The 27,890-nt window shown below is 49.3% G+C and overlaps 1 protein-coding gene across 6 annotated transcripts in view; it reads right to left on the bottom strand.

Annotated features, from left to right (window-relative positions):
- Positions 1 to 27,890, bottom strand: part of NAV1 (neuron navigator 1) — a 244,319-nt gene that overhangs the window by 55,896 nt on the left and 160,533 nt on the right. Inside the window, exon 1 of one of the 6 annotated variants that reach the window (XM_081823046.1) lies at positions 14,593 to 14,920. The exons of the other annotated variants lie outside the window; for them this stretch is intronic. Coding sequence (XP_081679172.1) covers positions 14,593 to 14,645 — 53 coding nt within the window. The 5' untranslated portion in view covers positions 14,646 to 14,920. Of the gene's footprint in view, positions 1 to 14,592; positions 14,921 to 27,890 lie in introns of those variants that run through there. 6 annotated transcript variants of the gene reach the window in all.

Raw genomic sequence — 27,890 nt, 5'->3', positions numbered from 1 at the left:
AAAAAAAAAAAAAAAAAGGCAACTAGGCAATATGTAGGCAAGGTACTAAGTTACAGTTGTCTTTCCGTTGAATTCTCATTACCGATGTCTAAAGGCACTAGTTTCTCTAAAGTTTTATCTTAAAGTACCTAATGTTATTCCTCTGTTCCTGATTGCATTTTGTTTACATTATACCTGAAACTATATTTTCTTTAACCTTTTGGTAAATTGACACTGTATGAAGTATTATTCATATTGGTTGTATTGCTAGTTTTATTTTGAGAGCCAATTACACACGTCGAATAAAATGAATTATTTCCCCATTTAAAACAGTGGTCAAGTTCATGATGTTGTGATGTATGGTAAGAAATATATATATTTGGTTTTTGTCCCTGTTTCTGGCACAGAGCTCCTAAAATCCTAGGAATTTCCTAAGTGATGAAAGCTTTACTTATGTCAATGTGATGACTTCTGGACCCCAGCTAAGGATGGGGGCTGGTTGCCAGGGGAACCAATCACATGATTAGAGGGTTGGAAATTTCAGTCCCTGTAGACTGAATCAATTGGCAAAGGTCAATGATTTAATCAATCAGGCCTACATGATGAAGCCTCCGTAAAAATCCCAAAAGGACAGTGTTTGGAGAGCGTCCAGGGTTGATGAACACAGGGAAATGCTGGGGCAGCCCACTCAGAGAGCAGAGAAGCTCCACACTCCTTCCCACATACCTTGTCCTATGTGTCTCTTCCATCTGGCTGTTCCTGAGTTGCACCCTTTTATAATAAACTGGTACTCAAGTAAGTAAATGTTTTTTTGAATTCTGTGACCTACTTTAGCACATTAATCTAAGCCAAGGAGGGGATGCGGGAACCATGGATTTATAGCCGGGCAGTCAGAAGGCCAAGTGACCACCTAGACTTGCAACTGGCATCTGAAGTGGGTGGGGAGCAGTCTTGCAGAACTGAGCCTTAAACCTGTGGGATCTGATGCTCTCTCCAGGTAGATTATGTCAGAATCCCGATGAACCGGAGGATGCCCAGCTGGTGTCGGAGAATCAGCATCAGCATTGGAAGTGGACGTAACAGGACAAAATAAAATTGTATCCTGCAGTACAAGTAACACAAAAATTCTAGGTAAAAGGTAAAAGCAGATCCAGCAGGAGAGGGTTCTCTCTGATTTGATCCTGGTGCCTCCTCGCGCATGAGCCACATAGCCACATGGGTAGAACCTGCATTTGCAGGCTAGCGTTGTCCTTTAGACTACCCACACTCACCATCCCCACCTTACCCCACGTTTACTCCTCCACCTACTGGAACTTGGACTACATCTCCGCTGCTTCACTAAGATCTCTCCCGTCAGGGATACTAAGGCTCTGTATACTGCTAAATCCAATTAGGACTTTTTAGTCTTATTTTTCCCACCTCTCAGTGGTATTTATCAGTGTTAGTCACTCCTTGAAATTCTTCCCTTTGTCTGCCTCAATGACAGCACTCTCTTCTTGTACCCTCTTATCCAGACTCTCTCTTCCTCTGCCAACCTCTTAAACGTTAGTCTTTCATTGTACGTGGCCTTTGACTGACTAGTGTTCTCATTGTACCCATTTTCCTGCGAGGTTTTTTTTTTTTTTAATATTTTATTTATTTATTTGACAGAGACAGAGATAGCGAGAGCAGGAACACAAGCAGCGGGAGTGGGAGAGGGAGAAGCAGGCTTCCCCTTGAGGAGGGAGCCCGATGTGGGACTCGATCCCAGGACCCTGGGATCATGACCTGAGCCGAAGGCAGACGCTTAACGACTGAGCCACCCAGGCGCCCCCTGCGAGTTTTGTCCCTGGCATATATGGCAGCAAAGCATCTTCCTCTACGGGGTGAGAGGGGTTGAATGGCGGGGTCTGGCACAGAGTAGACTCTCAATAAAAACTGTGTTGAAGGAACAAATCAAGGGGTCATATAAAAATGTTTTTATGGATATGGTCGAGAATCCTGCCAGGGTCTGTGGTAGGAAAGAAGGCCATATGAAAAAACCACTATTACTAAACGTTTTCTTCAAAGCAATTTTATTCCACTGGGAGTTCCCAGGTTCTAGCTTTCCTTCACTGTCCCCTTCCTTGGACTTTCATCGCCATCAAACTGGCAATGTACCTACTTTTGGCAAAGAGTGTAACAGCTTCAGATTGGGTCCCTATGGTTGGGAAGGTTACACCAGGACCTTATTTGCTCCATCTTTAGTTTAACAACAATCAACCCGTACAATTACCCACCAGAGGCCAACACTTTATGTAGCCCCCAATCTATTTCTGGAAAACCCTCCGATGCAGAGTTTGCCCAGACTAACTTAAAAATGCAAGACGGAAGCAGAACTTGCTGTGAAGTTGTTTATGCGTAAAATTGTTCGACCTCTCATAAAGAGAGCTTCTTGAACACCGAAAGCCTTGTCATTTCTGTGGAAAACACTTATTATATCCTGGCCAATGCCAAATGCACAGCATCTGAGTTGAGCACTGTTGTTTTGAAGGAATCATTGGAGAAGCACTAAAACATTACCCCAATCTCTTTACTAAAGACATTTGAGAGATACATTCTTACACCAACTTTAACCACACTCCAATCCCAGACAGTCGTCAAACATGAGGTCACCAAGTTTTCTGGTCAAACACTGGATGGTAGAATTTAATAAAACAGAGGTTTTCTCTAATTACCCAATTATGGGCTGAAATTTAAATATAGCACAATTACTTCTGCTTTTCCCATTTATGAGATATGCTACTAGCTCCTACAGGGGCTCATCAACTCTGTTTTCTAGGATGGACTGTAGTCCTTATAGCACAGTGGTGCCCAAAGAGACAACTTTAAAAGTATTTACATTAAAAAAAAAAGTATTTACATTATCTGCCCCCTCCACCACCACCCCCAAATAGCCACTTCTTAGAAAAGTGAATGATCATAACTTGTGAAGACAGTTATAGGCAACCAAGAGAACTTTCTTTGTTTGGGGGGGATGTGGGTTCCCAATCCATTCTCAGATCCCAGACAGATCTGAGATACTATACAAGGTAAACCTTTAATCTGAGCCTCCCTTTCCCCCGAAAAACAACCCATACATTCTTTCCTAATGTAAAGATTTCCAACAACAGCACAAAACTAGCTGTTAATAATAGGTCCCAACATGTAAATTACAGTGGTCTCCAAAAATAAAGCTTCATGGGGGAAAAATTTGCAAGTTACCACCGTGAGGTAGACGCAGGGAAAGAACAGTTTCCTCACACCACGGACATCTGGATGTCCTCGCTCAACTGGCAGACAAGTATTCTGAACACAGTCCTTGGAAGCGATTTTTTTGTGTGTGTAAACCACACCATGACTTTTCCCTACCTCGCCTCTCTGTCTCCCGCTCCTCGACCAACCTTACAATTAAACACCCAAGGCTTGTTTCTGAGTCTCAGTCTTTCCTTACATTTCTAGAGAGCAGTGGGGGGCGCGGGGGGGGGCAATGATGTAATCTGTTACCTTCTCAGCACTTTGTCTAAGGTAATGACTGGGCCTACATATTACTTGTGAAGTTTTCTTTCCTGCCAACCAGCCCATGAATGCTTAGAGCCTTGAGGCCTTTAGAATGAGAGTACTTATTAAGGATTCCAAAAGCAGTGCTCCCAAGAGGCCCCCCAGATCCGTGCATTCTGAATCGATTCCTCCCCCACTAAGATGCTCCATTCTTCTTTGATGAATTCTACCAAGGCACACTGGGCAGGTTTGTCCAAAGAAATCCTAGCATTATAAAAGTCCCATTGAATGGAAAGTTTACTTGTCGCTTTAATCTAGGTCTTAAGAAAGGTTGAGTTGTCACCCCCACCACAGGGGGACCACTGATCTGGCCTCAGTGGACACTGTCATTTTTACAGCCCTCTTGCCTTCATCTTTATCTCAAAATTAACCCGCCTTCTTATCTTAAGTCATTGGGTTCATGGCCTGCTTACTCTTGGTGAAATATCTTTGTTGAGAACTCTGAAGGTTTTTCACTTCAGAGAACAGGACAGCTGAATACCACATTGTGCCCCAGGGTCAAAGGTCAGCATCACAGAGAAAACCCAGCTAATGCCTTGTGAAAGACCTTCATTTTTGCAGGCGAGTCTTCCATGCATGTGAAAGTAAGCACATCTCTCACCTAGCACAAAGCCTTGAACAAAAAGAATGAAAAGAAAAAGGAATCTTAATTCTTAACCAGTAAGTGGATGAAGCAAAGATCTTATTCCAGAGAAACAAAACTATACGCAGGTGTTCAGGCAAAGGTAAAAAGCCACTCGTTCTATGCCCCAGGCATGACATTCTGCCCACTGAAGGATGAAGGATAAATGGAGGAAAAAATAACAGGGAACTGAAAAGATTTAAACTTCTCAAACCCTCACCTGCAAATGCCAGATACACCAAACATTTCTGCAAGGCAGATGTCCCACCCAGCTTTTATAGAATCAGGTATTGAAGGATCTGACCGTTTTTTGTCACTGGTGATTGCTTTCAACACCCTGCGAGACTGGATTGCCACATTCCCGCAGCAAATCCTTCCTGATGCATTTCTCATTCAGACAACATTCCATCCCCTCCAAACCAGCTCGGGCGCGCTGTGCATTGTGTGCCTCTCAATGGCCGGGGCCCTTCATTCTCCTTCCGAGAAGGGGAAACGGAGGCTGGAAATTTTGCCCCTGCGTTGTGCAACAAGTCAGTGTCAAAGTCAGTTTGAGGTTTCTGGGTGCCTCACCTCTTTACTGCGGCATCATAAACATCCTCCAGTGCTGGCTACCTATAAAGTACATGCTTAGCTTTATGCTTTTCTCAAAATGCCTCCTGCCACATCACCTCCCCAGGTCGAGAGGGAGAAAAGATTTTGTTATCTAAAGATACATATCGTAGGAAAAAAATAACAATTTGGGGAACACAGGAAATGACTGACTAGGAAACACCTTCTGGTATTCACATGCTTTTCTTGGGCAACCGAGTTGAAATCTCTGCTCTGAGGCTTTATGATCAGTCTGGGGCTTTGGCATAATCCTTGAAGAAGGAAGATTGAAATTAAAAGAAGAGAAAGTTAATCAAAATCAAATGGGTTTTGTTTCTGGGAAAGGTGCCTTCAGGCAACAGACAGGAACGAAAACATCCTGTTCTTTCTTCCATTTTGTTCTGAGGCAGGATGGATCCAGAGATGCTTCTCAGCTTAGAAAAGGGGTCCCTGCAGTTCTGTCTCACCCTCCAGTCTTTCTCGCACTTGGAAGAATGAAGCCATAATGGGGTACCCCTCACAGGTACCAGCCTTCTGTGCATCCACCAAGTGTTAGGTTTGAGGAAATACAAAATTCATCAATGATTGCTCCAAAAGAGTCGATAGTAAATGAATATAAGCTATGACTTGGGCACTAAAACTCTGTCGTCTAGTCTCCGCTGGGGAGAGCACAGTTCAGTCTCACATAGATCTGGAGAAAGAGAGACACATAGAACCCTCTCTATGAACATTTTTACCTGAAATCCCCAGTGTGTAAAACAGGTGAAAACAGCTGCTTTGGTTGAAAGGGAGGCAGACGCTCAGGGTCCACTCGCCCAGGTCCCCTCCAGCTGTGAGCGGTTTCATCTCAGCCCCTTCCTCCCCCGTTACTGTGTACGTACAAGTCATCCAGGCAGATGGTGGCTTTTCTATGTTTAAAGGCTTCCTGAGAAGCACCCCCCCAACCTTCCTTAGGGCACTCATTACATGTCCAAGTCCTCGTTACAGAGAATTACAGACAGGCACCAGTCATCCTATGAGGTTCAAAGTCCTAGAACCAGCAGGGTTTTCCCTGACACACTTCTGCTTTTCCATCTCCTCTCTGCACCCCTACGCCCACAGTGCATTATTATATCCAGCGTCAGTTTCTTTAAGATTTTCATGACATGGAGCAATCTGAGAGCAAAATCCTTCTAGAGTTTTATAGTCTCCCCCTAGGACCTTTTAAGTCCTACAGGCATCTCAACAACAGTTTTACTGACAACTCGCCTTTTCAAGCTCCCCCAAGTGTCCAATAATGTAGTTTTTATAGAAAGGATTTTTTTTTTTTTTTACACTCGTATTTCATCAGCTTATGTAATGATCAAGTGAAACAATGTCGACTGGCGTAAACAGGTTTGGGAACAAACAACTCTTGGTAAGCGTTCAGCCTGACTGGTGGGAGCAGAAGGAGTGTTCGGTGTGCAGAGGGCAGGGCGAGCAAGTCTGGGGAGAGGGCTCTGCTCCATGGGATGCCCGGAAGCACCGCAGGAAGACCAGGGGCAAATTCACAAGGCTGAAGACACTATCACACCTCCGCTTCTGACCTTTCCTGCTTCTCAATATATTCCTCCTCGCTCCACCTCTGGGTTTCTTTGTTAAAGGTAAAGACCAGAGGTGGGGATAAGGAAGTGAAGCAGACAGAAATTAAAATTCAGGTTATTTCTGAATCCTTGGGCTCACTTCACACAACCAGCATTATTTTACTTGGATGGCATTAGTTTACTGGTATAATCATTCTGGGTTAGAGAGTCTCAGTTCAACTTTATAAGAGAGACAAGGAGTGGCTAAGAGTCTTGCCAGAGCAGACCATCATGTGAAACCCAGAACCAAACCCAGGAGTCCTGACTTCTTGGGGGGTCTCCTAGAGATTTTTTCCAAGGGCTTTGGACTTGCTGGGGATCCAAGCTGCGTTCACAATGAACAGCTCTGTGCAAATTTCCAGAATTCGTTTCTCAGACAGCAGGAAAGCTCCTGAACCAGGCTTTGCAGGAGTAAGCAGTGACTTCCTCCCTCCTGCAGGGGGCATGGTTAGCTTCTCCGACCTGAGACCTGGACTGGCCCTTTACCCCTTAGGGGCTGGAGGCCCGGGTGGAGGTTGGTGGAAGTTCCCTGCTGAGGGAACTGAAGTGGAACAGTCTTTACCCACCTCCCTTCCTAAACACCCCATACATGCTGATCCTCTGGGCTCCCAGCTTTGCCGGGGGTTTCCATACGGGGACTCCAGAAGAAAAACAAACACTTAACTGGTAACAGCAAATATGAGGTTCATCTCCAGGAGATGAAAGCAATTTCTATAAACCACAGGAGAACACTGTTGTGTTCTCCCCTTCACATTTAATTTATAAGAGTGGGGGAAGGAGGACCCTGTTAATTGAACAAGGACAAGAGTGGAAAATTAATAAATTAACATACTGCTCATTAGATTTCGAAGGTAATTCTAAAATGCATTATAAGCATGGAGAATAGTGGTCTCTATGGATTTACCTCATTCAGAGAGCCACCTTTTCAGGAAAAGGTGATTCCTAAGTCCTCCCCAAGATTAGCTCAATGCTAGCCTAAAATGCATCTGCCAAGTTGTTAAACATGAATCCCATGTATTAGAGGACCCACTCCTGTGAAATGGCTGCGGGGAGCTCTGAGTTCTGGAAGAATGCTCCAAGAATAAGAAAAAGTAGCAACAGGTATGGAAATCTGGGTTGCAAATCCAGGCCTGGAAATTACAAGAACGTTCACCTAGAATTTATGAGAGCTAAATGGGGAGAAACAGTATAAATTATGGGAACTGAATACATACATAACAGGAAAAAATAGGAAGAAATGGCACACATTTCCAGAACACGGAAATCCACCACAATGTAAACAAGGATTTCACTAGGGAACTGTTTCCAGACAAGAGGCATCCATTTCCAGGGATCTGATTAACCAAAGAAGTACTGCTTTCCAACTGTGTATCAGAGAGAATTAAGGAACAAGGTCTCGGATTTGTGCCACAGAACACTGCTGTTATCTCAGCCACCGTGTCTCGGGGGTCAAATTCCAGAAACCCTGACACCCAAGAATAATTCCCAAGTATTTATTTTCCCTGAGGGCCTTTGAGCCATAATTCCACTGGCAGAAATACTACTTCTGCTTAGAGCTGTTAAAAACCTATTTTTAAAATCACACAGTTGGCAGATCATCAGGATCAAAACCTGGTAGTCTAGTATAGTCTTATAGAAGAATTGAAAATAATCCATGGGAAAATGTTCCAAGCCTGAGCAACAACACTTTCATGCATGTGTGCGCGCACACACACACACACACACACACACACACACACTACTCTCTCTCTCTCTCTCTCGGAGCATTTGGGCATGCACCGGACAACTGCCAAAAGAATGAGGGGCTAGCAGGACATCAAAGATGACGGAGTGGGACGCGCCTTCTGTTCCAGTTTTCCGACATATTACGCATTGATCTCACTGCCTCATAAATTCTCTTCAAGAGAATTCATCTTGGGCCCAGGGCCCTCTCTCCCTCTTCTTTCATACCTGAAAACCTTCCTCCTTCCCGAATACACTCTCCAGATTTCCTTGCAGTCTGCCCTTGAGCTTTTCATGACTGCCACACTCAGTGTCCTCTTAATGCAGTGCTCCTTGACCTGGTTATAGATCTTTATATATTTTTGACTTGCTTGCTCCCTATTTCTAGCTATTATTATTCCTAGTGTCAGAAATCAACACCCATGGGGCGCCTGGGTGGCTCAGTTGGTTAGCGACTGCCTTCGGCTCAGGTCATGATCCTGGAGTCCCGGGATCGAGTCCCGCATCGGGCTCCCCCTGCTCGGCAGGGAGTCTGCTTCTCCCTCTGACCCTCCTCCCTCTCATGCTCTCTGTCTCTCATTCTCTCTGTCTCAAATAAATAATAAATAAAATCTTTAAAAAAAAAAAAATCAACACCCAACTCTGTTATAGATTAATCGTGCCATTATGGGGACTGAAATAAGTTGTCTTTTTTTCTCTTTGTAGAGATTAGCACCATTCTTGGCACGCAGTAGGTGATTAATAAATCCTCACTGGTGGATGGCTGATCAGCTTCTATTTTATGTAGCTGTTCTATTTCAGGAGATAGGATTTGACCCAATCTAAAGAGCTCTGAGTATAATGCCGCACAGGCCAACGGTGGTGTATATAACTCTGTACTGTTCTATTAAGCTCTTACGACGGAATCCTGTTAGCTATGTGTTGTCATTAAATTCCACATAGACACCACTTGAATAAGAGTCCCTGGTCCCTAGGACTTACGATTAGACAAAAATACCACCACATAACAAATGCATAGGGGGACAAAATAAGCTGGAAAGCAGCATCCCTGGAGGTTGAAGAACCTCACTAATAGCTCTCCTTTATAAAAAATGACCATCCCAGGGGCGCCTGGGTGGCTCAGTCATTAAGAGTCTGCCTTCGGCTCAGGTCATGGTCCCGGGGTCCTGGGATCGAGTCCAGCGTCGGGCTCCCTGCTCCTCGGGAAGCCTGCTTCTCCCTCTCCCACTCCCCCTGCTTGTGTTCCCTCTCTCGCTGTGTCTCTCTCTGTCAAATAAATAAATGAAATCTTCAAAAAAAAAAAAAAATGACCATCCCAGAAGGGAGCGTAGGCATTCTCAAGCTTGCGGAAAGTGCTGAGCTCCTTAGACTCTCACATTCAGTCTACACAGGAATGGGCTACGGAGCCAGCCAGAGCTGGGTTTGCATTTCTGCTCCACCACGTACTGGCCGTGACTTTGGGACAGGCATTTTCCCTCCCTGAATGCATGCCCACATCACAAAAATGGCCATATCACCATCAGCTCTTCCTGGTTGCTGGCATAAACAAGGTCAAAAATAAAGCATCCAGCTCAGTTCCCAGCAAGTAGGTAGGTACCCAACTTCCCTCTGCTCTCCTCTTTAGAATAACCCACCTACTACTCAAATGACGCCTGTAGCTATACATTACCTAGGAAAACCAGTTTATGAGGGAAACTCGTATTTGCCATACCCTCTGTAAGTCCACGGGTTACATCGGCATCTCTTGCCTGTGTAAAGAGGACAGTGGCCAGCCTGTTTCGCCTGTGTACACATGCACGTGGGCAGGGGCTTTGATGTTCTTTCACCCAATGACGTGTCGGAGTCTTCATGGGAGACAGGCTTCCTCAGATTTAAATGTCCAATAATGTCCAAGAATTTAGTATTTCTAGGAAATTCCTGAAGAATCCCACGAAAGCGAGGATGAGGATGATGCCTCATATCCGACACATTGTGCCCACAGGTAGCATTACTGGACTCTGCTCGCGTGGCAAAGGCAGAGGCAGGCCATCATTCTGGCCATGAACTTTGCCTGAGATGAAAGCGAGACCAGGCTCTGGAGGAAAGAAGCCAGTTGCGTTACCAAAGGCTTCCAGATAGGACTGCCGGTGGTGCTAAGCAGTGACACTTTGATTCAGCTGTCTGTTTGAGGATTCTACCTTAGACAAGGGGTGTTTGTTATCAATGAAGCCACAGTGATAGTGGGTCTGGGGCAAAGAAACTGGAAGATGACATACAGCCTCTCAACTGAGGAAAACTCCTCCCCTCTCTCCTCAGATGAGCTCTGGTTCCACTGGAAAATGCGTATTTTTGCTTTCAGGCCCAACAGAAATGCCATCTTCCTGTGAAGTCCTCCCTGACCACTCAAACTATGGCCCCTCCCTGCTTGCTTCTGCTTCCTACACATTCGATCTGGTGTCACAGGGATCTGCACCCTGTTTCCTCCACCAGATTGCATCCTCCTGCGTTATTCCCCCTCCAATAATGTATGTATGTGCTCGTTGACTTTTATTTATCTGTTTTCACTGAACGATGATAAGCTTCCTGAGGGCACAGACTCTTATGTCTGTCTTACTGGTCACTATCATACTCCCGGTTCCCAGCACCGTGCTTGGCATCTGTGAGATGCTCGCTACAGTTTGTTGAATAAATGAACAGACAAATGTTAGCTCCGTAAGGGTCAGCTCGGTGTCTCCAGCCCCCGGCATAATGGCTGGCACAAAGGTATCACATAGTAGAGGCTGAAGAAATAAGGTGGTTTTTTTAAACGATGAAGTTTTTTTTAAGTGGCCGATTTTTACGTCAATTGCCATTAAAATAGAATGTATAAATACAGCATCTTCGTTAGGATAGAATTTGGACTGAATAGAAATCTGAAGATGAGTAATTGAGAATTTAAGAAAAAAAATCAAAAATATATTCGATGCCAGGAAGTTATTTAGTCTATTATTCCGATTGGCATCCTCATTAGGGTCCTAGCAAAATGGAAGGAAAAAATGAAGGGAAAAAGCAAACTTGAAGAATCTGGGAGGGACTCCTACTGCCTGCGAGGGACCTCAACTAGTAAATATCACTCATAAGAGCTCACGTGTTGAAAGCACTTTGCTCTTCATATCAGCTCACTGTCATGACTACAGCCCGGGGGGGGTAGACTGGTCAGGAGTTAGGCCCATTTTATGGAGAAGGAAACTGAGGCTGGAGGCTCCGCGACCTCTGTAAGGTCACAAGGCTAACTGTAACGGAGCCCTTGTCCTGAATTAGGTCACCAGACTCTACAAGTCCAGTGCTCTTCCCACCTCACTCCCACTAGACTTCCGGGCCGACTGCAGACCTTTGCGGAGGCCTCAAATACCCTCAACTTGTGCATCTTCAGCATTTGGTATTCCTTGGGCCTAGATCAGTGTCAGTGAGAATGATCTCCTTATAGCAGCACTTAGGGGTTGGCTTTAGAGTCAGACAGATCTAGGTGTGAGAACAAATCCCACCACTGTGATCTTAGATAGGATTACTTAACCTCCCTGTGCCTCAGTTTCTTCACTTGTGAAATGGGATGATGATAAAATATACCTCGTATGGTTGTTGTAGGGCTTAAAGAAGTGAATGTTTACAAAGCGCTTAGCACAGATAGTGCTTTAGAGCATCCTGTTATAGGGTGAAAGTGATTGGCTCAGATGTTACACACAGCCACACTAAGTCTTCCTCATTATAATGCTTCCCGCTTGGCACCTCTCTCCTCCCTGCCTCTCAAGCAGAGCGCAGGGGCTTTGCAGGAAGAGGTTAAGCCGGCAAGTGTGGTTTGCCTGCGTTGTGCGTGCCTAGCCCCATAAAACCTGCTAACAAGAAGCAGCTCGTTGGCTCTGCTGTCCCTAGGCATTTTGTCCTCTCACAGAGGCTGGGTTTGTGCCAAGCTGGAGTCCTATGCCCCAGGGGGTCTCTGCGGGTTGAGGGAGGCAAGTGCTGTGAGCAGGTCTTGTTCCTACTGGTCCCCAGGTTATAGCTAAGGGCCCCTTCTAGGAGGGAATCTAGGAATGCTGAATGGGATAGATGCCTACACCCCGGGTTTGCTGCTTAGAAGAATCTGAAGGATGGTGATTTCTGGAGCAGGAAAGAGAGTGGTCTCCAGGAGAGATGTGCAAGAATGGTGCTTATGGAGACAGGCTTCCATGATAGATGCAGTAATGCCAGGCATCTGCTCTGAGGCAAGTGGAGTGGCCAATGGCTGATCACAGCTCAACTCATCAAAAGCTGGGTATGGAGATACTGCGGGCCAGTTAGGCCATTCACCCTGATACCTCACATCCTTTCCATGCTGCCTCCTTTGGAGCTTAGGGGGAACCTGCACCTGAAGGGCAAGCATCTCTTTGATCCCTGTTGGCCCCAATCAAGCATCATTTACAGGGCAGGTTTTTCGAGCTGTCTCCAGAGCAAAGGCTCGGGTTAAACTCTCCCCCTGTGGATTGCAGCCAGGGTAGTTAAATTTTGTATTTGAACTCTGGTGATTTGAGGACTGACCTCCACTTTATAACATCCCCTCTCTCCTTGCCTACCAACAACCATCGGCTTGAAAGTCTTGGGCTTGGGTAGAAAGGAAACTGCAGTCCAACCTCGCCCCACCCTAGCAGACATGTGATGTGACCCGCTCCTCTCCCTGGGTTGTGGCAGACAGCTCCCTGCCCTGGCACACCTGCCCAGAAGTCTGTTTCTGGTAAGGTGCTAGGTGAGTACTCAGCAGCTATAGCCCCAGGATAGGCACTAAGCTCACGGTCTTCAAAGCCTAGTCTCCCAGGGTGGGGCGGGAAGGGGTGCAGCAGTGCAAGGGGGCGGGGAGAATAGCCATTCAAAAGAAATGATAGCATAACCTAGAAAGGGCTCTGTGTAGGAAAGAAGGGGTGATGGGCTCAGGGCAAGGGAGCCAACTAAAGGGTTTTCACGTCTTCTAGGGGTGAGGGAGGCAAAGAACAAAAGTGTAGAACCAGTGCAAATCTGGGTTCAGTGACAACTATAATCTTGCTTGGGCACTCCCTGTGTGGATCTCAAGCAGGTTCTGAACTGGGGTGGCAGTGCTAGAAGTGGAGAACAAGGTCAGGAACAGCCCCTTCCTTCCACCTTCTCCAGGGCCCAGAGACTCAGGACTCACCCCCAGGATCTCACCAGAAAAAAGAATCCCCAGAGGTCCCTACATAGATCTATTCTTTGTTCAAAACTGGTTCCTCTTAAAGATATATCCCACCAGTCATCCTAGCAAAGTCAGTCCAAGGGTCCCCAGTCCCATTGCAGAGGGGCTGCAGTCTGTCCCACTGTGGTGGGGGACAAGAAGTTGGGGGCCAGCAGGATTCTGGCCTCCAAGGGCACCCAGTGCTGCAGACGCCTCGCCCTTGCCTAGGCCTTGCCTTGGTTCTGTTGCTCTTACCCTAGGCCTGTGTGTGCAGAGCTGCAGTGAAGCCCCTGGCAAGTGCTTGGGGCTCTCCCCAAGGAACCATGGGGAAAGGGGGGCATGTTCCAGGGTGCAAGTCTGGGCTCTTGGGGTTGAAAGCCCTGAGGAGGTATGGGGGTGGGAGTGGTCTCAGCTTCAGTCATCTGGCCTAACCTCCAACTTCCTCCAGCCAGCCAAGTCAGAGGGAGGGTGAGGGGAGGGAGTGTGTATATTGGGGTGGGAAGCTCCCAGAAAAACCAGAAAGCATCAGCTCTCTTTCTCTGGCTGCTGGAATTTCCTAATCCTCTCTTGGAAGTGCAGTTTCCAAGTCAGCTCTGAGGATCCCTGACTGGCTGTGCTCACACTCACTTCCTCTTAGTGGGGAGCCACCATGAACGGCCCCCCTCACCAATGCACAGGACTGATCTGTGATCCCCCACTGTGCATCTCCCAAATTCCACTGCTGCTCATCCCTTCCCAGAGTAGAGTCCCAGGCTTCACTCCTTCTCAGAGGAATCCAACCAGCTGTGGGGTCACAAATTCACCCCCACCTCCCCTCCTTAGGTCTCACCCCTCTACCTCCTCATACCCCAGAGCTTCTGAGTCAGGGAGACCCTCCTGCTGAAGGACCCTCCCGCTGAAGGACCCTCCCCTTCCCTCTCCAGGTCCCTAAGAACCCCGACCCCCCCCCACAGCTGGGGGCGGGGACCCCCCCAATACCCTGCAGCGGCAACCATCCAAGTTCAATCAAGTTGTGCCATTGTCTCAGCTTTGTCCCGGTCTCTGGGGAACCCAAGCGCCTTGCTTTGCCTTCCCTCTCCTTTCCCCAGACCCGTCCACACACCCACCTCCAACTCCCAACGCCAACAAGCCCAGGACTCCGGGTAGCCGGGTAGCCGGGAACCAGAGGACTCTGGCGGCACGGGCGCGGGCACTCCTCCCTCCGTCAGAAAAGCAGGGCAGCCAAGACCCTCCTTCTTGCAGACCCCACACCCACTGCTGCGGTAGTGTAGCCAGGGGCGGGGGCTGGGGTCGGGGTTGGAGGGCTCCCAACCCCGACCCCAGCACTGCAGCAGGGGCCGGGCGCTTACCTGCGGGGGAAATTCACCGTCCTTCCCGACCTGGGCAGGGGCAGATGAAGCATCTTCCCCGGCTCAGGCGGCCATTCGCCGGGTGGGCACCCAGCGCCCTCCCCGGCACCGCGGACACCCGAAGAGGTCTGAGTCCGGGCCACGCGGAGGGCCAGACACCGAGTGCTCGCCGGCCCTCCGCTCCCTTTTCTCCCCACCGCCGGGGCTTGCACTTACGGCTCCAGCTGTACTTAAAGCGACAGAGCCCCATTTCGCCGCCGCTGACTTCTGTCCCGAGCCCCGGAGATGCAGGCTGAGAGAGGGCTCTTTAACGCCCAGAGCAGGTAGACAAAGAGCCACCGCAGCCTCAGCCTTCCGGTGGCCTCGGGAGCCCGGGAGGTGCAGATGCGGGCTGGGGGCCTCGAGTTCCACCTGGGCTGCCCTGGAGTTAACCCCCTGGCTGCCTGCTGCGGTCCCCTGGGCGCTCTTACTTGCGCTACAGAGGCAGAAGGGGGTGTGGGCAGCGAGCCAGGGAACCAACCGGTGTGTACCGGTGGGCCCGGGTCGGGGAGGCCTGGGTTGAACCTTCCCCCTGGCAGGGCTTCTTCCCAGCCCCCTCCTGGCCCCTTTCCAGGCTCTAAAAATTAGAATAAGAGCAGGGGATCAGTACATCACCTAAAACGAGGAGCGTGGTTGGGGGATGAAGGTCAGACGACAGGCACAAATTACCAGGAGCTGGCTCAGAGACCTGGGGTGGGGAGGGGAGACTAGGAAGGTGTGCCCTCCAGGAGGGCAGACAACTTGGGTGGGGGGAGGGCTAACGTTTTTCCCCGCTTAGGGAAATAGATTAGGTGAAAGGTGTGCATGTTGGGGGAAGATGCCAGGGAGAAAGAAGAGTTCACACCATGCAAGAGTCTGTGCTTTTATCCAGGAGGCATTTTCAGCTAAGAAGGAAAACGATCTCAAGGAGGAAGGATTTTAGTTGTAAAGTAAGAGGGAAAAGAAGTGGGATCCAGTAGTAGGCCCCCCCTCCAGCCCACTGAGCTCCCCTCGGGGTCTTCCTGAGCACTTAACTCTCCCCGTTCAAAGAAGGGGGGGCTGCGCAGATGCTCTCACCACTGCTTCCCCGAGGCCGCTCTCCTTGCTCCTGGAAGGGGCTGACTGTGTAAGGTTGGGTCCCCATCTCAATGTGATCTGGGCACACCAGGGAGACCATGTTTTAGCAACGGACAGACGATATCCGCAGTTTCTTGAAGCAACAAAAGCACCGCAGTGATCTTTTTAAAAAGCCGCCCCCAGTACTGACCTAAGAGGCCGGTGAGCCACTGAGCAGTAGTTGTCTCTAGTGTTTGGGCAGTTTGGGGTGATCAGCTGCACACAGAGACCCTATGGGTTCACCTAGGCCTGTCACCTCAGCACCTGGTTTTCACAGAAGTTAAGGCAGAGGACATTCACACTCTTGAGCTCCTCCCCGCTCCCCACGGGGGCGGTCTGGATGGTGCTTTGAGTGCTAGGGATGGCCCTTCTCCCTAAAATCCCACCTGGCTCTGGTCCTCTGATTGCCCAGTGCCACTGACCTGGGGCTACACCTCTAGAGGGGGAAGCACCGTTCTTAGAGGGTGGGAAACCTTACAGAGGGAACTCTGCCTCTGGATCCCTGAGCAGTCTGAGTTGGAGAGGGATCTGTTTCTGAGGGTGCATACTGTGGTCAAGTTTTCCATATATGCTTGGAGATCAAAGGGGAGTAAAGAGCTGCAGTGATCCTAGCACCAATCCCTCAGGCTCCCCCCTAGCATGGGGGGGCGGCGCGAGTTCATTTTTATTCCCTTTACTCTATGCTGAGTGGCTTGGGTGGTAGGACTTAGGAAAGGTGCAACAGGTCCCAAGCAGACCAGCTGTGAGGGGAATCGGAGCAAGGCAGGTGGTTTTCGCCAGCATTTTCACCCATCTCAGGCCCTACACCAAACCCCTATCCTGCCTCTTCTGTCCTGATCACGTCCGCAGCGAGCCCATCCTCACCACCACCCCAACGGGAGGACGAGTGTTATCAGTTTTCTAGGGAGATTCTGCCTGTGCAGCTGTGTTGGGGCTGGCCTGGGTCATCTGGGGAACAGCTTATGGTGACAGGCACCATAAGGGATTCTCTTTAGCCTCAGCCAGCATCCTGAGTAAAATGACTTTGTCTGAGCCAGAGGAATGTCACCAGCAGGGGATGTTTTCCCCCAGATCTAGCTGTGCGTTTTCCATAAGGTTTCCCCCTTTGTGGATTTCTGGGCAGAGCCTAGAGGGAGGGGAGACCGACAGAGGTGAGGCACAGAGGCTTTACTTGGAGGGGCAGGAGTCTTTGGAGCAGGGACTGAGCTGTCCCAGAACATTCCTTCACAGCCTTGAAGAGCTCATGGGGCCCTATCCCTTTTCTTCACACAAGGCAGCCTGCCCATCCTCCCTTTGGCCCTCCCCCTCCACCTGCACTGCACCCTCCTGCCCCCCACCCCTCCCCACAGCAGGGACTAGGGAGCAGGCAGTAAAGAAAGCAACTCTCAGCCAGCAGCTCGACACAGGGGAGGAGCTCTCAGCTCCTGAATTTTGTCCTTGTCCTCCCATCCCCACTCAAGGGGATTCTGGGCTAGAGGATCTCTAAACCCCTCCTCCTTGGGTCTGATTCTTGAACTGTTAGAACCCAGTAGAATATGAGGTTTCCCTCTACATGTTCCTCTTTCCTTGCCAACAAGGAAGGTGGGTTGCATGGTTGTCTACCTTCTACTTACCCTTCTGCTTGGGGGAGGTTCCGGTGGGCTTTTACAGGGGAAGGAGCGAGGGCCCAGAGACTTAAAGAAATAGCATGCAAATTAGCACCTGCTATTTTCAGCCAGCAGGTCAAAGCACTTTGGGTAATTGGACAGCATCACTGAAGAGAAGTGCTGTCTGGGGGCTTCTGTGAAGACAGTAAAACACAACCTCCCCTGTCAGCAGACCCAGCTCATGCGCTTGAAGAGGCCCTGACCCTGCCCATCATGGGGGTGTGGCAGAGTTGGGGGTGGTGGTGGTGGCAGAGTTGGGGGGGTGTGGTGGCCTCATTGCCTTGACTACAGTGGGGGGGCTTGCAGGGGATGACTCTGAGCTCTTCTTTCTGGGTCCCAGGCTGCACAGTTGTCGCCTGTGGCAGAAGGAATGGGGGATAGCTTGTGGTGGAGGCATGTGGTGGAGGGGGTAGACACCTGCTGATAGGAAGCTGGGAGTCAGGCACTTTTCCAGAAAGAAAACCCAGCCAAAAAGGGAGAGAGGAAAAAGGCCCATCTATCTTAGATAGGCTTCCCCTGTGCTCCTCTGGCTTCTCTTCAAAGAGCCCTTGGGAGCCATGATCTCATTTGTCTCCCATGCCAGCGCCATCAGAGTGGCTCTTTACAAGGGGGAAACTGAGGCATGGAAAGGCCAGGAAATGTTTAAAGCAGAAGGCAGAGCCCAGATTAATACACGTGAGGTCTTTCAGCCAGATTCCTGTGAGGGGTGATACCCTCCCCACAACCCCTCCACCCCCTCCACACACACCTCAAGGGATCTCTGGAGTCACCCTGGCTCAGGCCCAAGGTCCTCCAAACCAATGTTCCATTTCCAACAGGAACATCCTGAGATAGTTAGTGGGAGGCTCTGGTCCTTGACCATAATCTCAAAGATTAATGGGGTTGGTGAGAGTGAGGCACAAAAAAGAGAAAAACTTGCCAGGAAGGTCCATGTGGTCCAAGTTCCAGTGTCACCTGCCTGGGGGTTTTGGGGCTCCAGTGTCCCCTGTTGGGTCTGACTACACACCTGATTCCTGGTGAGGCCCAGAAGTGAGACCGTTGAGACAACTAGGGTCCCAGGGTAAGCATTGACCATTCTGTCCCTTGACCTACCCTCACTTCCCCGATTTCCCATGAATAATGAAGCTATTTACTTCCTTAGCTGGAAAAGGCCCCGCCCCTCCACAAGTCTGGGCCAGTCAGAGAAGCTCCCTTGGGGTCTGTGGGGACAAGCTGAGCCCTGAGACCCCTCCACGTCTTGGCCAGGCTGGGCTGGTAGCATCTTGGCAGAGGCAGAACAAAGAGCATTTTACCATATAGAGAGGGGTGATGAGAGAGAGAAAGAATTAAACCAGAATGCAGGGACAGGGGAAAGGACTTGGGGGAGGACCCTGGTGAATTAACCCTGTGGCCACACCGGGGTGGGATCCCTATGCTCTCCATGGAGAATGACCTGGTCACATCTCTAACTCCAGCTTTTCAAACCTACTCCCAGATCCCCCAATGACCCTGGTGACTCCTGGGGAAATCGTCTGTCGGCACCTTGATAGAACCATCTATAAAAATCATTCCCAGCCTCTGTGGTAACACTTTCATGACTCTGATCTCATTTACAAACAACCTAATGCTCTAAGGTGAGGCACGTGTTACTATACTTGCTTTAGAACATGAAGGGTTAAGAGAGTGGCCTCAGGTAGTTTGGCCACAGGTATGAAAGCCATGATGACATTAGTCCCAGGCAAAAAGGAAATCCAGCGGATTTCTTGTCTTCTCAGGGAGGCCTGAGTTTTCAAGAGCCCCTGGGGACCTTCTCTCTGCTTTTGACCTACTAAGGCTGTACCTTCCCTCAGCAACTTCCAGGCCCTTCCTGGAGGATATGCCATGTTGCCTGGGACAGATCCACTTCACGTGGTCAGATAATCCAGAATGTCAGAGCCGAAAAAATATGTACAGCTCCTCTGGTTCAAGTCCCTCCTTTTCACAAAGGAGGAAAGCAGGGCTCAGAAAGGGTAATTGACTTCCTCAAGGTTCTTCCACAGAACCTGGGCTTCCTGGTTCCCAGGGCAGTGTTCTTTCTAGTGGTCAACGCTTCCCACTTGTTACCAACTCCCTCCCCAGGGCCAGCTTGATGCTAGGACTAAAAGGCTCTGAGGGTAGGTGGGGGAGAGTTTGGATCCAAGACACTGGAGTCACCGGATGCACAGCGAAGTGCCCCAAAGTCCAGCACTGATCCCAGTTGCGAATTCTCTGGAGCAGCAAATGAGCCCGCAAGAGGAGTGGGTGCGCCCAGCTGTGTTACTGCTCCGCAAATATTTACATGACCTCTGAGGAAACCTGCCTTCTCACCGCCCCACGGCTGGGAGAGGCAGCAGAGAGGAAGCACCCCCGACCGGATCTTATATAGTGAGCTACTATTTCAGCAGTCCTAGCTTAATATCCTCCTGCCATCATCCCAAAACCTCTGAGTCTTGGTGTGGTTCTGAAAACACAGGACAGATAAGACGATGGGGAGACTGGGGGACAGGACAGAAGCTGCCTCTCCAATAGGAGCCGATGGACCCTCAGCCAGTCTCCCTGGGCAGATGTGTGCGTGTGCATGTGTGTGTGCGCGCGCGCGCACGCACACTAGCGTCTATAAGCCCTCTGGCTCAAATCCGAGGCCAGAAACAATGACTTCAGAACCACAGCACCCACTGCCCCAGGTTCTCCATTACTGAGTTGGAGCTCTAATCTCTGGAGAGAAATAGGAATAAAATCTCATATGATTTGAGAAGGCACTGTAAATGTATCGTCCCTTTCATCCTCAAAGCCCTTCTCACCATGTCCCTGGCCACCCCCCACCCCCCACCCCCCCCCCCGGTCCAAGCCACCACCTTCTCTTGCCTAGATTATTGTAGTACTTTCCTTTCTAGGCTTCTAGGTTCTCCCTGGTTTCCCTGTGGCTGTTGTCCTCATAGTAGCCAGGCAGGCCCTTTACCAAACATGTCAGACCTCATCACTCCTTTCCCTGAAACATTCCTGGTTTGGCTAGATGAAAAGCCAAAGTCCTCACCCTGATATGTAAGACCCTTTATTACCTGGCCCCTGGCTACCTCCTGATCTCATTTTCTGACTACTCTCCCCCTTGTTTACGCTGCATCAGGCACATTGACCTCCTTGCAGTTCCTTGAACACATGCCCATCCTTGCCTCAGGGCCTATGCACATGCTCTTCACGCATAGTTTGCCAGAGAAGCCCTCCCTGACCACCGGAGCTCAAACAGCCCCTCTCCCCATCACTCTCTGCCCTTTACCCTGCCTTATTTTCCTCATGGCACACAGCGCCACATAATCTACCAGGTATTTACTTGTTTGTCATCTCTTTTTCATATGAGTTTAAGAACAACATCTGTTTTTGTCCTCTTGCTGTATCCCCAAATGTCTTATATAGTAGGTACTCTACTAATATTTATCAAATATATGAATACGTAATATGAATATGAATAATAAATATCACGAAGTAGGTATTATCATCTTTCAGACAATGAGATGAAGCACAAAGAGGCTAAAAGTAACTTATCCAAGGTTATGCAGGTGGTGAGTGGCAAACATGAGAATTAAATCCAGGTCATCTGGATTCCGGAATGTTCTATCCACGTTGCCAACCTGCCTCCGAAGAACAGAAAACTAACCACAGGGACCAGTGGAGACATGAGAGACCATATAAGCCACTGCCTCCCAGACTTCAGCGGCACCCAAAGGATCTCTTAGCTGGAGCCTCCCACAAGGAGCTTTTTGCTCCAGCTACATCCAGAAAACAGGGATCCTCTGAGGAAAGTTCACTCCAGCAAGGGCATGGGGCAACTGGCTCAGGAAAGGCTGGCGACAGGCAGATGATAAGCTCTGTCCCTCCTCTTCTCTTAACACTCGGCAGAATGTCAGCAGCCCTGGGAGCCCCTAACGCTAGAAGTCCCACCACCCGAGCCCAGCCACGAGCCTGGCCACATGGCCGGGTACATGTAGATGGTGTCATTCCTGAACGGCCCCTTGTCATCAAACCCACAGGAGCTGAGACGGAAGCCAGACACTGAAGGGAAGGATGGCTGAGACACTGAGAAAGGTGACCAAGGAGAAACGGGCCGGGAAAGGAGCTGGAAGAGAATGGGCAGTCAGCAAAAGAAGCAGGATCGAGGTTGGAGATGTGTCCCTATCTCCCAGGCTGCAGATGCCCCCCAAGAAAGAAGGGACAGGGCACAGGACAGACCCCTTTTAATACCAGCTGGCCAAGGGGAGCAGGAAGGGCAGGCTGGTGAGAAGGGCTCGCCCTGCTCTGGGTCAGGCCCCCAGGCTGAGCGCAGGGTCACTCACTCCTCTCTGGAAGAGTCCTTCCACCTCCCAGACACCCTCTGTGCCTGTCTGGTTGCTAAACGCCCCCTGGCCACCGGCAGCCTTGCGTCCCCCCCACCTCTGCCACCAGCTAAATTAGTGCACACACAGCCTCTTTGTACCCAGCCGCCTCACACACGTGTTCGGATGGCTCCCACAGCGTCTGTCTGTCTCGCATTCCCCTCCTTGGGGTGCACATCACGAGCGCACTGGCTCTCTTCATCTATGGCACATGCCCCAGCATCAGCCTCTCCTACCTTGTCTCCCATGACGCTGTCTTACATATTCAGTGAATGTTGATCTGTCTCTTCTGTACGTGCCTTGGGTCTCTCTGGGCCTGACTCTTTCTGCCTGTTTTTCAAAATCCAGACTTTTATACATCTGCCTGTGCTCGTCCCATCATCACTCCCACATAGAGGCAAGAACAATCCAGTCCTGCAGACTCTTTTTTTTTTTTTTTTTTATTCTTATAAGTCCTGCAGACTCTTTAGGGCGCCCCTGTGCAAGCTCAGTGGTTAGTCTGACTGCCTGGCTTGCTGGCCCTTCTTAGCTGCAGTGAATGGTCTTTTGCTGGCTGGCCAGAGACATCTGATAGCCCAGAGGCCAGAGCTGGCCCCTCGTGGACATCCTGGGACAGCTCAGCCTTTGAGCCTGAGTCAACAAGGACTTGTATTCACAGAGGCTTGGGCTGCTCCTTCTGCCTCTTCTGCCTGTGGTCCTGAGCTCCTCGCTGTGGCTACTTTGTGGCTCTCCAAAGAAGATCCTATCCTGGAAGACAGAGAGGTCACTTAGGGTCATCCCACATGGGGGTCTCTAACTAAGATTCACTGGCCAGTCAATAACATGACCTGAGAACATATTCTGCTGGGTGCTGAGAAAAAGTAGAAAATAGGGTCTCTGTCCTTGGGAAGCTCCTACTCCAGTGGAAGGCACGTGATCCCTGCCCCAGAAATTCTCCCAGGCTTAGGGGGCACATGGGCTGCATACAGAGGGAAAAGGTTTCATGGTAGACCCAGCAAGGCAGTGGGTATACCAAAAAGAGCACAGGACATGGGAGTCAGAAGGCCTGGGTTTTGCTTGAGGCAGCCACTTTTAAGTTATGTGATTCTGGCAAGCCAAGTTCCAATTTCTTCACTTGCAAATTGGGGAAAAGAATATCTAATTCAGTGTTAAGATTAAATAAAACAATGAGATATTAGTGTTTTGTAGACCATACATGCTATGCAATTGTTAGAGAATCTAAAAAGCACAAGTTACTACAGTATGAGTTATATGTACAAGTTCTAAGACAATCCAGAGTCAGAGAGCAATCATAGTGCAATGAGATGGATTAGAAAAGGCTTCCTGGAAGGAGGGGATGTGGCAGATGAGTGGGCAACTGAATCACCACCCAGCGGGAAAAGTTCCATTCTATAGGTGGTCTTTAGGACATTTACTGCTTTAATTTTCCAGGAGCCAACCAAGAGAAGGGAGGGAGGTAACATTTACTGAGGCCCTGCTGCCTACCTAGTGTATTAATACAACATATTCCATAACATCCTTATAGGAATCTTATTCCCATATAACTATTCCCACTGGAATGGATTCACAGCTTTCCCAAAGCCTCAGAGCTGGGATCTGAACCCAGGCCTATCAGACTTCCAGACTTATGCTCTTTCTGTAATATCAGATTGCATGGAATTTCCAGGCATTCCTTGAGCCCAGCTGGCTTATCACAGAATATAAGGTTGGTGGGAAAAGGAGGAGGGAGCTGACAATTAAAGAAGATAGAGACAAGTGGACAGGCAGGTGGGCAGGCCTATGGGGGGGAGGGGGAGCCAAACCCATCTCAACAGCTTCCTCAACCCCTTATCCATCCTGATTGTCGACCAAATTGTCTGTCATCAAACTCAGTGAAAACCCCAGCAGCTCAATTGTAGGTTACTAGGACGCGTCAGAGGAGGGGCCACGCCTCCGGCTGCATCAGTTGCCGTGGCAACGAGCGCACATCCAGCTGCCCCTCCGGAATACCTGGCTCGCTCCAATCTTCCATCAGCCCTGATGGGTTTGAACAGATACTATGATCCAAGTTAACCCCACACAGACTGTAGAGTGCTAACACGATTTTGTTTTAAGAATTAAGGGGTGTTTCAAGAGCCAGGAGCTCTCCGAAGCTACCCCCTTCTTCCATCCGTACCCAGGAATCAGACTCCACACCCTCCTTCCCTTCCTGTCCTCTCAACTTCCCTCTTTATAATCAATGCCGTTTGTGTCCCACCCACTCTGCAGTAAACCATTCGGTAGATGTTAACAGAACACCGGGGCGCCTGGGTGGATCAACTGGTTAAAGTGTCTGCCTTTGGCTCAGGTCATGATCCCAGTGTCCTGGGATCGAGCCCTGCATCAGGCTCCCAGCTCGGCAGAAAGCATGCTTCTCCTTCTTCTGCCTGCCGCTCCCCCTGCGTGTACCCTCTCTGTCAAATAAATAAATAAAATCTTAAAAACAACAACAACACTACTGCGCCTATGCCTTGGATCACTCGTGCCTCTCATCCTGAGGGATTTCTCTCAGCCTATGTGGAGTGCGCCAGAAAAGCCAGGATGCAATGCCCCTTGGAGTTGCCCGCAACCCATCATAACTGGCAGTCGAAAGGTAAATATCTATGCTTCCTTGCCCACTGCGTGGAACAGCTCTGAGGAGTGTTCCATGGAATCCCCCAGAAATCCCTAAGCGCCAGTTGCCCACAGCAGTAACCTCCATGTAAACATATCCTGCACTGGCTTCCCTTCTCTTCCCTGACTCACTTCCCCACTCCCCATCTGTGTTTTCTAGAATCATCTACCAAATAAACCACTTGCACTCAAATAAACCACTTGTCTCAAGGTCTCCTTCCGGGGACCCCAGCACAAGACACTCTTCATAGACAATAAATGTATGTTTGAGTGCAGGTCATGATGGGAAAGGCGCCGTGTCCGACTGTGTGATCATGCATGCAATTAGCTTAGCTTTACTGCATAACTACCTGTGGCCCAGATCTGCCATTCACAGATGGGTGCCATGTGCCACAGGAGAACATTGGGTGAGCAGGTGCCCCTGGGTCAGAACATATCCACCTTGCTTGGCAAGCCACTTAGTTGGTCAGCCTCGAGTGAGGATCAGAAACAGCCTTTTGAAGCAAGAAGGTTAACAAACACTTTTTCAAATACTGTACTATCATTTCACATGTGCATGTGATGGCTTAGGCGCGTCCATTTGTGAGTGCCTGCCATCACATGGCTAACAAACAAGAGCTAGCATTTGTTGAACACTTATTACATATAAACATATTAACAAATTTAATCCTCACATCAATCTCCCAGAGTAGGTCCCATTACTGCCCATATTTTTCAGCTAAGGAAACAGGCTGAGGGAGAATAAGCACTCACCCAAACCCACAGAGCTAATAAGAAGAGCCAGGACTCAGACCCAGGAGCTGAAAGCCTTCCCTCTAAGCCAGTCTACTACCCTGTCCCTGGTATGGTGGTGTGCCTATGTGGATAAGCCTGTTCTCCAAGGTCTGTTGACTTAACTGTACACCACAGGACTAAAAGGATATCAAGATGGTGTTGAAAAGCAAAACAAGATCTTCCTTTGCAAAATAAGTCAAAGCCCAAATTCAGAGAACTCATCTGCCAAGCTGAAGAAATCTTATTTGGGTATTCCAACAGCTCCTAATTAAGAAAGAGGCCATCAGCTAAATGAGCAGAATAGTAAGTTGAGATCAGAATAATATATTTCAAACCAACAGCTCTTTATACGTTTCAAAGCACTCCCACTTGTTCTTTTTCACTCGATCCTCCCAAGGCAAAAATGGTTACCTTTGTACAAATGAACAAATCAAGAGTCAGAGAGGCTAGGCGACTTGCACAGGGCCACACAGCGAGCTAGAGGGGAGCTTTGGATGAGCTCCAGATCTCCAGATGCTCCTTCTCCTGCACCACAGAGAAGTATCAACCAAGGCTGCCTTTATGAATCTGTGTGTCAACATTGTAATTGTTAGATGTTATCCCCAAAATGGCAACAACCATTGTCTACTTCAACTACACATCGCTTCTTTCGCCACTGACCCAGGAGGCATCCTACCTCCCTTTTAGATTTGAAGCCCGTCAAGGACAGAAACTGAGTTTCCCTTTTGAGCTTGAATGCTGGGTCCTCCCCTGAAGGATCCCCTATCACCCTCTACCCTAATCCTTGTGTTCCATGGGCAAAAGCCAGGCCTGGGCCAGCTGCCCATTACGTGGGAGACCTCAAGAACTGCCAGGAAACAGAGGAGATAAAGGCAGAAGAAGACTCCCCCCACCCCCACCGTCCATTCAAATTAAAAAAGATTCTCTTCTCTTTGTACAAACCCTACAAAAACCCAGTGCCCATTCCAAGAGAATTCTTGTCACTGAAGGTGGTTGGGTTGGGCATTTGGGGTTGACCAGTCAGATATCAGCCAAACTAGGGAGGAGCAAATGAGGCTCCTTCTCCGGAGGGTGGCTGCAGACAGAGGCTGAGGCCAGCTTCGCAAGGCTGGGACGTGTCCCTTTAAGGCTTGGGCTCACTGCCTCTGGGAGCAGAGAGCCAGCCTAGGAGAAGGCAGGGGCCTACAGTTTATTTTAGTTGACATTTTTCAACGTCAGGACACTTCAGAGCCAAGAAGGAAACGAATCCCATCTGTTCCTGAGCCCCCAAGCACAGTTCAAGAGGACAGGCTGGGGAAGGGAGGGGGAGGCGAAGAGAGAACAAGAATCCTGGAACATCCAGCCACACACACGGAGCGGGAAACCACCTGAGGAGAGACACAGGGCATGGCTGACAGTCGCCAAGAAGTCCTGTTGTCCCTCCAACCCACCCGCAGAGCTCTTTCAAGATGGGGCCTGCTGGCTCTGTCTAAGGCTCTGCAGCCTTTGGCACAGGTCGCTGGACAGCAGTCCCGCCAGGGCTGCTGATGACACAACTCTACACCATGGGAATGGCGCCCACTGGAGGTGTGCAACACGGCGGTACGGCTTCTGGCTCGGCCTGGGGTTCCTGCTCCTCACCGCCGCACGGCTCAGACACAGCCCAGCCCAGCTGCCGTTCACATGCGCAGAAATGGAGACAGTGAGAGGGAAATCCAAGTTCAAGTAGGGAGGGAATGGAGAGCCTCCTGACCTCCTTCCCCTCTGGGCACATCTGCTCCCTATGCCCAGTGCCTCTATTTATCTCTGCACGGGAGCCCATCCTTGACTCCCCTCCTGTTCCAACTCTGGGTGCCAGTGAAGGGAAGGACAGATGGCCGTGGAACTTATCTTCTTACTTAGATTAAATTCCAGACCTTCCTATTTTTAGAAAAACAAATTCCTGTTCTCTTTTCAAGAGGTAAAAATGTCTCTCAAACTGTCATCTAGGACAGTCCGAGGCCAACCTCAAGTTGTCTATAGTGTCATGCTTTGGAGATTACCCTGGCAGGCCTAGTGTCAGGCGGTGATTGGTTTAGGTGCCAAATTTTAAGAGGATCATTGACAACCTGAGAGCTTCCAGGGGAGGGTGAAGAGGATAATCACGATCTGGATAACTGGGTCATTTAAGAAAATAATGAAATGACTTTTTTTTTTTTTTTGGTCTAGAGAAGAGACTATCTGAGCGATCATTAAGAACATGTTGAAATATTTGAGTGAAGATTTCCACTTACTCTATTTTTCTTGGATGGCAGCATTTGAATCAATAGGCCGAAGGGAAGCTGATTTCAGGTGGATATTTAGAAACGTTCTCATAATTTTGTTCTATAGGAAATAAAATAAGCTCATTGTGTCTACGCAAGGCAACACCGAAAGAGTGGCTATCAGGAATGCTATAAAGAAGATTCTTGTCCCTTATGGGAAGATAGACTAGTCCAAAATCACTGAGAAGCTTTAGAAAAATATGGCTTCCTGAGTAGCAGAGAATCTGCCTTGGTAGGTCTGGAATGGGATTTGGAATCTAAATTTTTAAGAAGTCCCATTAGCTAGGGTGCCTGGGTGGCTCAGTTGGTTAAGCGACTGCCTTCAGCTCAGGTCATGATCCTGGAGTCCCTGGATCGAGTCCCGCATCAGGCTCCCTGCTCACCAGGGAGTCTGCGTCTCCCTCTGACCCTCCCCCCTCCCTCTCATGTGGTCTCTCTCTCTCTCTCTCATTCTCTCTCTCAAGTAA

The sequence above is a fragment of the Leptonychotes weddellii genome, chromosome 6 (assembly GCF_054177405.1).
Source record: "Leptonychotes weddellii isolate Sample4059 chromosome 6, ASM5417740v2, whole genome shotgun sequence".
NCBI lineage: Eukaryota > Metazoa > Chordata > Mammalia > Carnivora > Phocidae > Leptonychotes > Leptonychotes weddellii.
Note: the sequence above shows the minus strand (reverse complement) of the source record. Positions and strands in the feature narration are given on the sequence as shown.